At 37.8% G+C, this 15,489-nt stretch overlaps 1 protein-coding gene across 6 annotated transcripts in view; it reads left to right on the forward strand.

Annotated features, from left to right (window-relative positions):
• CCDC88A (coiled-coil domain containing 88A) overlaps window positions 1-15,489 on the forward strand; it is a 143,586-nt gene that overhangs the window by 71,819 nt on the left and 56,278 nt on the right. For all 6 annotated transcript variants that reach the window (XM_042451803.1, XM_042451793.1, XM_042451813.1 and 3 more), the window contains exons 9-14: window positions 4,276-4,357; window positions 6,956-7,114; window positions 8,621-8,767; window positions 9,659-9,803; window positions 10,689-10,873; window positions 12,510-12,647. In XM_042451803.1, coding sequence (XP_042307737.1) covers window positions 4,276-4,357; window positions 6,956-7,114; window positions 8,621-8,767; window positions 9,659-9,803; window positions 10,689-10,873; window positions 12,510-12,647 — 856 coding nt within the window. The remainder of the gene's footprint in view (window positions 1-4,275; window positions 4,358-6,955; window positions 7,115-8,620; window positions 8,768-9,658; window positions 9,804-10,688; window positions 10,874-12,509; window positions 12,648-15,489) is intronic.

The following is a 15,489-nucleotide window of genomic DNA, read 5'->3' on the forward strand; positions in this document are numbered from 1 at the left end:
CATAAACGCTCAAGCCCAGCAATTAAGCATGGCAGGACTACATCTGGACCATAATCCTGGCATAGAGGAGCATGTACATTATAACCTGTACCAATAAAGATGTCCAAGAACAATATTCTACTTATGAGAGAGTTTTGAGGAGATTATCTGAAACTAAAAGAGCTAATTGTTACTTCCATTCAAATTCTTTTCCTTCTCAGCACAACACAATAGTAATATATTTTAGTCGTCATGAGCATTAGAATACAATAAAAGGAACAGATCTCATTTTCTGATGACTGGATTATTAACATGTCTTTTGAAATGAGCCTGCCCAAGATAGTCAGTAAACAGCTGTACTAGGAAAATTAATGCAAATTGCGGTTATTAATTTGATTGACAGTTAATAGCTTAAAAACAGTGAAGACTGGTGTGTTCTGTATAATTAAAAACAATCCCATTTACAGTTGAAGAGTGCAATTGGAAGTGTAGGAATCTCTTGAGAATATATTTTATGATGTATTGGATTTATTTACAAATAAAATGCTTTGTTGAACATTATATTTCTTTTAATTATTAATAACACAATCCAGTGTATGATTTGTAATTAATTATCATCAAGTTGGCTTCAATTTATGGCAACCCTATGAATGAGAGATCTCCAAAACACCCTATTACTAACAGCCCTGCTAAAGTCTTGTAAAATGAGGGCCATGGTTTCCTTGATTGAGATTATCCTTCTTTAATAAGATCCTTTTCTTTTCCTACTGCATTCATCTTTATTAATTAGTAATGTCAGCTTATATGTCTAAAGTATGATATCTTCAGTTTAGTCATTTTGTCATCTAGGAAGAGTTCAGGCTTCATTTGCTCTCGGATAGATTATTTTTGAGTTTTTTGGTATTTGCAGAACTGCCCTCCAGCACCATAGTTCAAATGGGTTGATTCTCCTATCAGCTTTCTTTCACAGCTGTACATACAAATCAGAAACGTGGCATGGACTATCCAGATTTTGGTATTCTGTCTGTGTGTGTGTGTGTGTGTGTGTGTGTGTGTGTGTGTGTGTGTTTGCACTTGGCAATTATACAGTCGGCCCTTCTTATGTACGGATTTTTTATACACGGATTCAAGCATCCACGGTTTGAAAATGTTCAAAAAAAAGTATAAATTTCGAATATCAAACCTTGATTTTTCATTTTTTATAAGGGGCTCCATTTTGCTATGTCATTATATTTAATGGGACTTGAGCATACACGGATTTAGTTATCCACGGGGGATCTTGGAACCAAACCCAGGCATATAACAAGGGTCCACTGTATATGGTTCTTTTAAACTGTCCTTGTAAATCTTAGGGCTGAAAGAGATGCCACCCCTTTGATCACCGGATTGGGGCTGCAGCAACTACATGCTGCTGCCCCGATCCAGCCTTCTTCCAGTGCAAAAAGAAGCGGCAAAATGCTGCTCCTTTTTGCGCCCAAAAAACGACTCCTTTTCCGCTGCATCGACTTTTTGGAGCTCCTGCGGTGTGCGGTGTCTAAGTGCTGTGCTGCCAGATTGCCAAAAAGTTGACCCCATGTGGGCAGTGGAGCAGCATAATGTCGTCTTCAGGGCGGCGTCAAGTCATGCGTACACCACACACCCATGCTACTGGGAAGCTGGCATATTGTGCTGGTCTGCACTAGCCCTTAGTCTTTTTAAGATTTCTTTACCATATTCTCTATTATAACTGAGCCAAAGCATACAATATATTTTTAATTATTTCAATGTCTTCATCATCCACTTCAAACTTCTATTAATTATCTGTAGTCATTAGTTTTGTTTTCTTCATTTTCAACTTAACCGTGCTTTTCCACTTTGTTCTCTGACTTTGTTCAGTAGACATTCCAAGTCCTTGCTATGTGATTTCCTTCCCCCAGTTTTGACACCTTCTGCATTTAACCCAGTTTTTTAATGATATTTTCTGCATACTTTATAAAAAGAGAGCAATAAAATGCAGCTTTGACAGACTACCTTGCCATTGGGAATCTATTCTGTTTTTCCATAATCTGTCCTGACAGTGGTGACTTGTCCTTAGTAGATGTTTTATATCAGAATAAACAAACATTCTTCTTTGTGGTCTCTGTGGCTTACACAAATATGTTACTTTTGCCCCACAGTGTGCCATTCAGAACCTTCTAGAACTGTTATATAAGCTTTTTGGTGGTAACTCCACCCGCCCTATTGACACCTTATAGCATCCTTCCTGTCAGCATCCTTCAATTCTATAGAGCTATATTTGTTTACTCTCCACAGTTATGGATTTCTTGGTTTGGCTGACTGTTCCTTTGGCTTGCTCATGGAATGGTTTTTCTCAAAATTCTCAGCTTGACTTTGATAATGTTTTTACTTCTCGAAACTTCCTCGGATTTTCTTTTGAAATTCTTTGGTGCACTCATTATCTAATGTATGTTTGCAGTATGATCTCTAATGCCCCTTCCTTTTAAGAACTTAATTTAGACATCTGGCATTTCTCCCTCCATGTATGGTAAATGTCTCTATTGTAAAATTTTGAGCATCATCTTATTCGCATGGGAAATTAAGAGAATGGTCCTGTGGTTACTGCAATCCCTGGGCCAGTGTTTTGTTTTCCATATTTGATGGCAGATTTTAGTCATAATTTGAGTTCACTTTGTTTCTCTTAACTTGAAACATCTCAACTACTATGCCTTCTGTTCCTGAATAATGTTTCTCCCATGTGCTTTATGCATAGCTTCCACTTCACTTCTAAAATTGTAGTTTCATTGACAGAAGAGCCTTCTGTGAAATAATCTATCATGGTTTTATCTCTCTTACATAGTTTTCCAGTGTATTGTTTGCACTGTATTTTTATTTCTTCTTGATTGTGTAGTGTGTTCCCCTGTAGGTTATATAGTATCCCCACTGTTGGTTTGGATTTCCCCTTGATTTCTCCAATCATGTGGAGGAGGTTTCTTCTTCTACTTCTTTATCCTTAGTATTAAAATGGTTCTCTTTGTCCCTATGGAGAAGTTGCTGAACAATTGCATTCAGGATTCTGACTCTGTTTATTTTACCGTTTGGTTCTTCTTTGCCTTAACTGATTCAAAAGTTTGATCCATCATTTAATTAAGTTTTATTTATTTTTGGCTGCAGATAGTGTGTTTTTGCATTATTCTCTGACAATGTCCCTCATTTGGTTCAGAATTCTCACTTAAGCTTAGTGGTGCAAATTTATTCTTCACATGGTCTTTAACTTCTACAGGAATGTTCTTCAGATTGTATTTTGGCTCTCACTTTAAAGCAGTAAAAGTAGAACAAGAGACCTCTTCATAAGATATGAGAAATTAAAGAGAAATTTAAACCACGAGTGGGGATAATACACGAGCAACAAATGACACGCACTACATGATCAGGAAGAAATAAAAAGATGATGGAAACAAATCCCCACTCAGCCATGGAAACCTACTGGGTTGATCTCAGATGAGTCACATTCAGCCTCAGAGGAAGGGAATGACAAACCCTCTCTGACCATATTTTTTGCCTTATGGGGTCACCATAAGTCAGAGTCAACTTGAAAGCACACACTAGCTGCTGTGAACTTTATAATTTCACTCTTGCAGTGTCTCTTCCAGTTTAGATTATGTGATTTTCTAAACTTCAGCAGTATGAGTTCTTCATCACAGTTTGTGTATACAGGCATTAGTAGATACAGAGAGAAGAGTACAGGTTTGTTCTCTGCTGCTTCAGAGGGTAGGACTAGACTGGTTTGAAGTTGCAGCAGAGTAGATTTTGATATAACATTAGAAGGAACTTCTTTATGATAAAAGCAATGCAACCAATTACCTAGAGAGATGGTGAGATCTTCTATTCCAGATATTTTCAAAGAGAGGGTGGACAGTTTATGGTGTTCTGGAGTTCTTGCATTGACTGGGGGGAGGGTTTGGATTCTGTGATGTATGGGGCCTCTTCCAGCTCTATGATTCTTTGATTCTAATGTATTTTTTATGATACAGTATTTAAATATCCCCTTATTCATCCTTGAGGGATTATTTCTTAAGGTTGAAGGTCTACATCTTATATCTTACAGCAAAGAAATGGGAAGAGGAATGCTTTTCCCTCCTCACATTCTCTCTACCAGAAGCAGGTTTTATTTTTATTTTTTAAACTGTTGTTGCTTGTTGGCCTGTAAAGTTATTCCTCTTAATAAGGCTTTTAGGAGAGTATTATTTCATTTTAGTTCTCCTTCTGTTTTGGAATGTAAATACTATTTTAAATAAATTTTCTTTCATTATCTTTAAGTGAGGAAAAGACTGAGCAGTTGCTGGATTGTAAGCAAGAACTGGAACAGATTGAAACTGAAGTCAAGAGACTACAACAAGAGGTTTGGATATGCAAGATAAATTTTCAGTCTATTATACTCATATCAAAGAGTTGGATTAAGAGGTTTACAATTAAATATTGGGTGAAGGATCCTAGCATTGAACCACAAAATTATTGGAGTGACCCCATATACTTGTTACTTTCACGTGTCTTTCTGAGGCATCTTTTGAACTTGAATGAAACTATACCTGTCAACTTTACAGTCATTTGATATAACTTCTATTGATTTTTTAATATTCTTTGACAGCTAGTTTGTCTAGAAAACCCACAAAAGAATCCATTGATCTGGGTCTGTACTCATTCCATTCAGATAATTTTTTACGTTCTGCTTATCCTTTTCTTCTGTATTAGAAAGCAGAGTATGACCTAGAGCAGTGGTACTCAAACTTTTTACCCTTGGGATTCCTCTTTACATCTACCTGCAGATTTTGCATGCCCCCTACACAGTATAGTATATGAAAGAAAAACCTATTTCATTTGCACAATCATTTATATTCATATTTTAACATCTTATAAGGAAATAAGATTGTTCAAATGAGAACAGTTTTATTTAAGTAAATCCAATATTTAATGCATGTGTAAATTTTACACATTAAAAAAAGTTTGTGAAGAGGAGGAGGGATCAGGGCCTCAGCAACTCACTGAGGGTCCCTCCCTGCCATTTGAGAACCACTGATTGTGATACAGTATTCTTTAGTCGAGCAAAAGATTTCAACTGTGCAAGGAAAAAATAAAAAAAAAATTAAATGAGACTTTTGTCCCTAGTAAAACAATCTAACTTCACAGGTTACATAAGATTGTTTCATTTATCAGCAATGCTTTCATTCTCTGATAACTAAGAAGAAGAGTTCATTTCGCTATCATTTTCAGACCTGATAAAGGTTATCACAAGCATAGCATGTTTGCAAATTCCAGAAGAGTAGCTTTTTTTACTTTGTTGATTGTGACACCCTAAAAATGTGAAGAAAGCATAAACTTTGCAGACTGTAGCTTACTTTATAAGATGGATGGACTATAGTTTATAAAAGAATTAGCAGTGATGCCTACATTATAACTTTTACTTTTCAGCAGATTATTAATACTCACAAACATCTTGGTGCTAGCTAAAGCAGCTAGCACATGTAGTGTCATGACAATCTATTATCCCATTTGAAAACTAATGATAGCCTGGGAATTCCTAATCATATGCAGCTCAGCAGTGAAGACCACCTATTCGGCATCCGTACTAAGCAAATAATTCCTTTGATGGAAAACTTTGGAGGCTTTTGGCTTTTTAAGCATGTTTAAGTGTAAAAGATAAGATGCTTACTCTGAGATAATTATTTGAATTATCTTTTCTGTTATTGATAACTTAATCATTATAATACAGAGACAATGATATGATAGCCCTGTTTAAATATTTGAAGGGGTGTCATGTTGAGGAGGGAGCCAGCTTGTTTTCTGCTGCTCCAGAGACTAGGACCCAGAACAATGGATGCAAGCTACAGGAAAAGAGATTCCACCTCAACATTAGGAGGAACTTTCTGACAGTGAGGGCTGTCCAACAGTGGAACACACTCCCTCAGAGTGTAGTGGAGTCTCCTTCCTTGGAGGTCTTTAAACAGAGGCTGGATGGACATTTCTTGGGGGTGCTTTGATTGTGATTGGCAGGGGGGTTGGACTGTATGGCCCTTGTGGTCTCTTCCAACTCTCTGTTTCTAAACAGTATTTCAAACAAAGACATCAGAAATGTCTTCTTATATGCTGAACTCATTGCAGGTTTTACAGAAAAGATGGTTACGATACGGAACTAAATCCAATATTAGTTCTATCTAGAGTAGACCATTTAAATGAATGAGATGTAGGAAACTCTTTATAAAAAAAGTACTGTTTCTATGGATCTGTGGAAGTTGGGACTAATTTTAGATTTAATCCATAGTTTGCCAGTAATGTTGTTGTTGGCAAGAAAGATGTCTTACAAAAGAGATGAGAAGTACGTGGCCCTCCAAATCTTGTTTGACTATGGAGTGAAACATACTGCCCACAAAGGGTGGATTGGGGCCACCCTGAAGCTGCTCACTCTGGAGCACACGCCACGGCCTCAATCTGCCCTGCCACTGGCCCAAATAGGAGTAGAAAAGATCCACTCCTATTTGGACCAGTAAAGGCTGCCTTAGGCGGCCCCAGCACAGCCCTAGGGTGGTACCAAGACACTCTGGGGACGTGCAGCATCAAAACGCCATGCCTCCAAGCCACCTGGAAGCCAACTTTTCCGGGTCGTCTTCTTGGCCCTTACATTTCCTAGCCATCTTCATAATTGTCTGCACTGCTTAGTGCAGCACAATACATATTGTATGATACAGGTGTTTCAGATTAAATTGTTGTGACCACCAAACCTGAAGGAGTAGTTGCAAATGCTTTCTTTTCCAGGCGTATCTTGGTTTGGTTCTTAGTATCTTTGGTATTCTAAGTAACTATGTATTTATTACCTTAAATTCTCTCATTCTTTCTGGTTTTGCTTGATATTGCTTGGTGATAATGTATAGTGTCAGTTTTGCATTTTGTAAGATCTGTTTTCTTCATAAATATTAAAAAAATATAATTTTGGTTTGTTTGATAGAATATGAATTTGCTTTCGGATGCCCGTTCAGCCAGGGTATACAGAGATGAACTTGATGCCCTTAGAGAGAAGGCAATTCGTGTGGACAAGCTTGAAAGTGAAGTCAGCCGCTATAAAGAGAGGCTACATGATATTGAATTCTACAAGGCTAGAGTCGAGGTGATTTGAACTTTTTATAGTTTTTGCAAATGAAATGGGTCAGTGTTTGCTCTTGGTGAGTCAAAATTGTATAGTTGTGCTGAGTTCTATTATTTCTTACATCTAAAATAATATACACAAGAAGGGACACTTTTAGTATAGTATGATTTTTTTCCCACCTCAAATGCCTAATGGTACTTTTCTTTAGCTGAAATTATATATTTAAATGTAAAGCTGAAAGATCTGATGCTGATAAAATAAGCTGTCTCTGCTAGGTGGCTGTTGCCTGTTTGCCGTCTTCATTGTGCAGGTGGGTGGGTGTACAATCAGGAAAATATGCTTCAGGAAATTAAAACTTTATCTCCCAAAGTGGTTCAGAGGGCTTATTGGCTGTGCTTGGTTTGAGGGGTTTCTGTTTTTCTTTTTCTTTCTATAGTCTTTGTAATAATTTTTGTTTCCTTTCTTTTTGATGAAGTTGTTTCAAACTTAAATAAAAATATTTTATACAGTCACCCCTCCTAACTTGTGGATCTGGGATCCGCGCCCTCAAATATCCGCGGAGGGGCAACCTCCGCTATTTTCAATGGCACATGTGCCCAGGCTGCACACACGGGGTGCACCCCATTCAAGCCGATGAAGCTTGAATAAGCATGAGCCTTCATTTTCATGGAGGGGGGGGCAGAACAGATCCCCACGAAAACGGAGCGCTAACTGTATTAAAATGGTTCACGCTGGACATATTTTCATGTTGCTCTGTCAGAAAAACTTTTTACATAACTTTTGAATTTCTAACTTTTAATAATCTAAAACTTGCAAGAGATGCTCCTGTACAAGTGATTATCTTATTGTCAAAAATATGCAGAAAGCCCCACTTGAAAGAGGCTGAAATTTGTCTAAAAATAACACATTGAACCAACACTGGCAATTTACCATAAAACCCAACACTGTAGCCAGGTGCAATTTTTTTCCTTTATTCAGAATTTATTACCAGGCCTTATCCTTTTCCTCCAGAGCTGACTTTCATTTCTGTGTGTGTGTGTGTGTGTGTGTGTGTGTGTGTGTTTTAATTACTGGAGAGTTTAGTATTTCATATTTAGAATCTGCATTTATGGGTTCCAATTAATTTCTGAGTGTTGTTTTCATCTTATAATTCAGAAAGATGCAGCTAAAATTTCACATCATCAGACATGCTTTTGTTATACAGCTCTGTTAATAAGCTTCAAATAATATACAGTGCGTCCACATTATACGTGGGCGGGCTATACGCGGCTTTGAGCACACGCGCTCAAGACACGGGGAGCATGTGGGGCGCAAGGGGTGGCTCATCCCATTGAAATGAATGAGGCTTGAACATAGGTGGAATTCGCCTTACATGGGAGGATCCGGAATGGATCCACCGCGTAAAGCAAGGGTCCACTGTACAATCAGTATTTTGTACTTCTGTGTAAAGTACAGTATGAGTTTTATATATTTTTCATGTATTTTATGTTTCATTTTCTGCTTCATGTATATCACTTATGTTTAAAGGAGCTTAAAGAAGATAATCAGGTATTGCTCGAAACAAAGACAATGTTGGAAGATCAGCTTGAAGGCACCCGAGCCCGTTCTGATAAATTGCATGAATTGGAAAAAGAAAATATACAATTAAAGGCTAAACTACATGATATGGAGACGGTGAGCATACAGGATGAGACCTCAAATGTGAAGATTTTAAAAACAGAATTAATTTTGACTCTGCTGATTCAGTTGGATAACTGTCCTTGTTATTCACTGTGATGGATATTTTTTTAAAAAATAGAAAAATTCGAATCTAAATGATTTACAATGTGAAAAATCATGATTTTCATCTGTTTATGTTTGATGGTCAGATCAGTGAAACATTGAATGTGAGCCTCTGAGTAAGACCAATGTTCAGAACAGAAAACAATTGTCATTACAAATAATTTTTTACTGGCAGTCCTTGAATTGCCAGCACTTCAACTCAAAACAGTCCATATTTTTTCTGGAACAAATAGGCGAAATAAAACAGGAATATTAAAATCTCTATATATAGCTTAATGTAATGTCACATGTATTTCCAGATGGAGGAAGCTGATGTAAAAATGAGCACATTTTTTCTTTTTCTTTTTTATATTTTCTTCTGAAATTTTTGTTTACTCTCAAAAACAAATACAAACCTAGGAAAATCCCTATATTGAGTCAGACCATTGTCCATCTAGACAAATATTAACTATTTAGTTATAGCTCATCCCACAGATTCATCTTCATTTAAAGTATGAATGTTGTCAGTTTTGTTATTTTAAAGGTTAACATAATGCCAACATTCTTTAAATATCATAATCAGTCTCTCTCTCTCTCTCTCTCTCTCTCTCTCTCTCTCTGTGTGTGTGTGTGTGTGTGTGTGTGTGTAAGTTTAAATAATTCATTTTTACACTGCTAACAATTTCAGTTCCTCTAAATAGAAGATTCACCTAGTAAGATTTTGCAAAGTGTTGCTTACTGGATTATATTTCTATACATTGAGAGGAAGTTTTAAATAAGAGTTTCATGTAAACTATGTTTAAGGAACGTGATATGGATCGGAAGAAAATTGAGGAACTTATGGAGGAAAATATGACTCTAGAAATGGCTCAGAAGCAGAGTATGGATGAATCACTGCATCTGGGCTGGGAACTTGAACAGATAAACAGATCATCTGAACTTTCTGAAGGTAGATAAACTTTACTAGTTTGCATTTTACAATAGGAAATGGGCAGTTAAACGTTCCAGATATTCTATATCTTGTTTGTAAACAGAGGGGCTAAAAAAACATAACTAGTTAAAAGAAATACAGTCAGCCCTCTGTATGAGTGGATTCTGCATCCATGGATTCAAGTATTTTTTAAAAATTCCAAAAAAGCCATTTTATATAAGGGACATCATTTGACTATTGTATTTAATGATACTTGAATATCCATGAATTTTGGTATCCACTGGAGGTCCTGGGGAAAAAATCCTAGCAGATACCAAAGGCACAGTTTAGTACCTCGTTGAATTCATTATTGGGTGTAGCTGCTGCTTTCCAGTTACTATTCACATTAGCATATTTTTTAGTTGTGAAGTTCACATAGAAATCTGGTTGTACTAGACTCATGTTTGGTCATATGTGATTGCATTGCATGCAGGAATTGAGGAACCATTGTCAGATTTAATGACATCAGAGTTCTTTCTTTTTGTAAGAAGTAAAAACAACAATAACAAGTTTTATTGATTGGTCAACTGACCATATCAACAATAAAGAGGAAAATATCAAAATACTTAAAAAATAAAACTGGTATAAAATTAGCTAGGGAGTTAAAACACATGAAAGTTGAGAAATAAGGGGTCCTTTATGATCCTAGCACCATAGGCAGCATAGCTAATAGCGAGAGATGGTAGGACTTGCAGTCCACCCAGATTAGGAGTACTGCATGATACCAACCTCACCATAGTGGGTGCATGTTGAAGTAGGGAACAGCGTAGTCCATGGAAATTATTTATAAAGCTGACATTACTATCAGATAAACTCCTACAGATAATAAATGAGAAATGTTCACTTCTCTTTTTCCTTTAACAGTGCCACGAAAGTCACTTGGTCATGAAGTGAATGAGCTGACATCAAGTAGGTTACTGAAACTAGAAATGGAAAACCAAAGTTTGCTAAAAACTGTGGAAGAACTTCAGAGTGTGGTGGGTTCTGCAGAAGGCAGTAATTCAAAAATACTGAAAATGGAAAAGGAAAACCAAAGACTAAGTAAAAAGGTACCAACTATTATATATACTTACACTAAGAAATAGCCTATTGGTTAGTCCCAGATAGAGTAAACCCATTGAATCAATGAGATTTACTTTTGTGATGTCTCACAATTTTGCATTTGTTTCAGTGAGCCTAATCATTGGGACTAACCAACAAGATTTCAGCAGTTAAATCCTAGTGTAATAATTTGTGTTTATTACTCTGTATATGGTCAGATTTTTAGCCAGAGGAATTCAAACATTTTTAGAGAAATCAAATATACTGTAACTGGCTTTACGTTTTATAACAGTCTTCCCCAAACCAGTTCATTCCAGATATGTTGAACTGCACTTCCCACCATCAGCAACAAGCAATATATATGTGTATGGGTGGTGGTAGTTGTGGTCTAGCAAATTTGGAGGGCACCTAGTTCAGATGTCAGTGTGTGAATAAATTTGAGCAATTTATTTGTCAGGCCATCTACCCTTTTCAGAAACAAACAAACAAAAAAACAGCTTCATTTATATACCGCTTCATTCTGAACTAGCAGTGTCTAAGCGGCTTACAACTGTAAGCTAATTGTCCCCAACAAGCTAGGTACTCATTTTAGTTACCTCAGAAGGGTGCAAGCCTGAGTCAAGTTTGAGCCCTTTTGTTGGTCTTGAACTTGCAACCTTATGGTTTTGACTGAGTGACTGCAGTACAGGCATTTAACCACTGCGCCAAGCCATTTGTCTGCCCCAGGGAGGAAACAAAATTAAACCTGGACAGGAAGTTAAAAAAAAATCACCTAACTGACAAAATAGTTGTGCAACACCTCAATTTATAATTGGAGAAAAGCTTAAATGTATAATAAATAGTAAGTTTTCCTTCATTCTGAGACAATTCATCTTTCTGTAACTTTAAGAATATCCACACGAATTCCATTGTAAATCTGTGTTTATTGCAGCATGCTCATTTTAATTAATCAGTTTTAATTTTATAATTACTGGCTTCCTTAGGTGTGTGTGTGGGGGGGGAGTTATTCATGGTTTTTCCACATTTGCAGGGGTCTTGTTTCCCTAACCCACGCGAATGTGGAGGGTGAACAGTACTCCAAGACTAACCCCTCTGATTTTACTGTGTTTTAGTGTAACAAGACACATTCAGATAAGGGATCATGAAGCTTGCTTATTTTATGAACGAAGGCTAGCTGCAGTTCAGGGGTGAGATATAATAAAAAAAGGAATTATAGTCGCCACACTCCTCATGACTATGCTGAAGTAGGAGTGAGGGAGTAGAAAAACTTTTTGTGGCTAACAGTCTTACATATCTTTCATCTATAATAGCGTTACTTCATTGTATTAATTCTATTATGAAGGATGAAGTTAATCTGTGAAATGTTCAACAGTGCATTTTAAAAATGTGTTAAAGACTGAAATATCCTTTTTATACAACATAATAGTTTCATCAGTACCCCTGTAAATTTGTAGGGGGAAAGGGGGAATTGAAATTTTAAAAACTCTTAATACTTGACCTGTGTTGTAGTTTCTCACTTGTAAGAACTTTGATTTCTAAGATGAGTTTAGTAAAAGCAACAAATAGTAAAACTGCTACCATCAAGGGTTCAGGTTCACTCAAATATGAGAGTTAATTAATTTTTCATTTTGTTATTCTCTTTAGCTGGAAGGACTTGAGAATGAACTTATTGAAGAGAAACAAAGCCTTCAGAACAGTCAGAATCTTAGTAAAGATCTGATGAAAGAGAAAGCACAGCTAGAAAAGACAATTGAGACCCTGAGAGAAAACTCAGAAAGACAGGTAATACAAAGCTTTTTGTTTAGATCGGGGTAAGAACTTTAGGTCCTCTCCTTGTTGTGCTACAGTCACTTTCATTCAGCGTATTCTGTAGTGAGAGAAAGTGGGAGCTGTAGTTAGAGGTATCGAGGGCAGCAATTTTCCACATTGATTGAAATGGTTAAAACTGACATTTTAACATATAAACAATATCAGTGTTTCTGTTCGTTTATTTCTTCTTTGTGGTCAGAATATGGGGGTCACACATATGGGATCATTCTGTTCCTGTGCGGAGATTTTAGGAATCTTCTAGAGGTGCATTTTGGCAGTAATGCTCACCCCACAGCTATACTTGCATACGTATAAGCCATGTATTCCTGCTGAAATTTCATTCCCTTTCATCTGCGATCATAGTACAATCATGAGGAAGTCTCAGTGTTTTGACATTTCACCATTTATTAGTTCATTTTTCACTATCTAGGCTATGGGGTAAAGATCTTGTTTTCAGATTGTCACACATATTGTTTCCTTTGCCTAGGCAAGGACCATGTGGTTGACTTGTGTATGTTTTATCAGACCTTTAAGTAGCAAGGGAAGTGTAAAAGAACTTCTTGCCTTTAGGTTCTTCAGTGGGCCCTCCAGACTGTAGCCCTTGCAGCTCAGAATAAACAACTTCATATGGCTTCACTGGCTATCTGTTCTTGTTTGTCTTTGGGCATGGAGCAGTAGCCATGGTACTTGGTGAGTCAGACCCCTTGGGTCTTCCTTCAAACCTTCTCAGAGGACAAATCTGTGCTATCAGTTCTCTTCTCACATTAAAGGAGGCTCCAAAGCGCTCTTTCAGGGCTCAGAAATCTAGAGATGTTCCACTTACACCAGATAAGTCTCTAAGTCTGACTTTGGTGGAGCCTATGAAAAGAAGAAGAAAGACAAAGATCAGCCTCTGAAACCCCCCCCCCCCCCCAGATTCAGTTACTTTGGGTTCTTCCACTCAGTAGACCCACCCATGTTGTTTGTTATTGTTAACTGCCCTTAAGTTGATCTTGATGCATGACGGCCTTGTGGATGAGACATTTCCAAGATTCCCTGTCCTCAACCGCTGCTCAGGTCTTTGAGGCTCAGGCCGTGGCCTCTCTGGTTGAGTGTAGCCAAATGGTGTGTGGTTTTCCTCTTTCTACATCCCTCAACCTTTCCTAATATCTTTTCTATTGGCTCCTGCCTTCTCATGATATGGCCAGAGTACGACAGTCTCAATTTTGTCATCCAACCCAAGCCTCAGGGAGAGTTTAAGACTTGATCTGTTCTAGAACCTATTTGTTTGTCTTCTTGGCTCTGCATTGTAATCTCAGCACTCTTCTCCAACACCCCATCTCAAATAGGTTGATTTTCTTTCTGTTAACTTTCATCACTGTCCTCCCTTGACCCACTGGTGGGAGACCAACATCTCTTTGTATGATCTTTGCAGTGCAGGTCTCCAGAATGGCTAAGGCACCAGTTCTTCAAAATATGGAGTCTGAATTAAGTCATTCCTGCCTAAAGGGGTCTTACATTCTCCACCTTGTCAGCATTGCAGAACATCCTCCAAGATCCTCCTCTTCTTGACGTTTTTATGGCCATTCAAAGCATCACTCTTCCTCCAAGAAACTGCCTCCCAATTCCAAATATCGTTTCTGACTTTCCCCTTTGCCAAGCAAGCTACCAACACCACTTCCCACTTCATAATTTCTTCAACAGATGGCATACTGTCACTACTAATGCATAAGTCCTCCATATAATTTGATAAGGGCATTCCATAGAGGTCTGTAAACTACCCTCAGTGGGAACCTTCACCTGCACATGCAGCCTTCAGACCCTCTTGACTAGGAGATCACAATGCTCCTACAAAAGGGTGTGATAGAGTGAATCCATCCATCCTTGTAATCTCAGGATCTATTTGAGATAATGCACAATCCCCAAATGGGATGGAAGCTTGTGCTTGATAATTGGATTTCAAGGAAGTTCATTCATTCTCTGGAAGCAGTTCAGGATATCCTATCGAATATCCTTTACCTCCTCTGAAAAGGAGAGATGTTCACTTCAATAGACCTGTGGGACACTTACTTTCATATTAGTATCCACCTTTACAACAGAAACTTCATCCAGTTTTGTGTTGGGTTGGAGCATTGCCAGTTTTATATCCTTGCTTCCAGGTTTGCAACAGTCCCCAAGAGTTTTTACAAAATACCTGGCTTTGGTAGCAACTTGGCTAAGGATCAAAAGAGTCTACATCTTCCTGTATTTAGAATCGCAAAGATTTGATGAAGCATCCTATTTAGCCAAGTTGGCATCCTTTCTGTCCTTCCTGCAGAGTGAGAATGTTGCATTGGACACTTGTCACACAAGCATACTTTTATTTTCTTATATCTCTGAGCTAAAGATCTCGTACTCTTCCCTGCAGCCATCTCCACTCAATCCAAGCCTCAGGTGCCTCCTCTTGCGGCACACCGGAAAGTAAATGTTTTCTTAAAGGGTTACTTCATCCACCTAATTGTGGATCACTGCCTATGTGGAGCCTGTTGTTGGTCTTTGCTAAGCTCATGGTGCCATTGAATCGATGGTGTTCCATCATCACCTGCTCTCCAACATTGATGCTATAAAAGAATGTTCCATCTTTAGGTTCGTCAGTGGGAAGGGGCCCTCCAGACTGCAGACCTTGTAGCCCTTATGACCAGTGAATTGACAGTGCTCAGAATGAATCCACCTTACTTGTCCTTTCATAAGGATAGGGTGGCCATGGACATCTCTTTTCTCTGAAAGGTACTTTCCTTTTCCCCATCTTAACTAGCCAGTGGTGCTTCCACTTTGATGCAGTCCCCATCTTCTGATC

The sequence above is a fragment of the Sceloporus undulatus genome, chromosome 1 (assembly GCF_019175285.1).
Source record: "Sceloporus undulatus isolate JIND9_A2432 ecotype Alabama chromosome 1, SceUnd_v1.1, whole genome shotgun sequence".
Classification (NCBI taxonomy): domain Eukaryota; kingdom Metazoa; phylum Chordata; class Lepidosauria; order Squamata; family Phrynosomatidae; genus Sceloporus; species Sceloporus undulatus.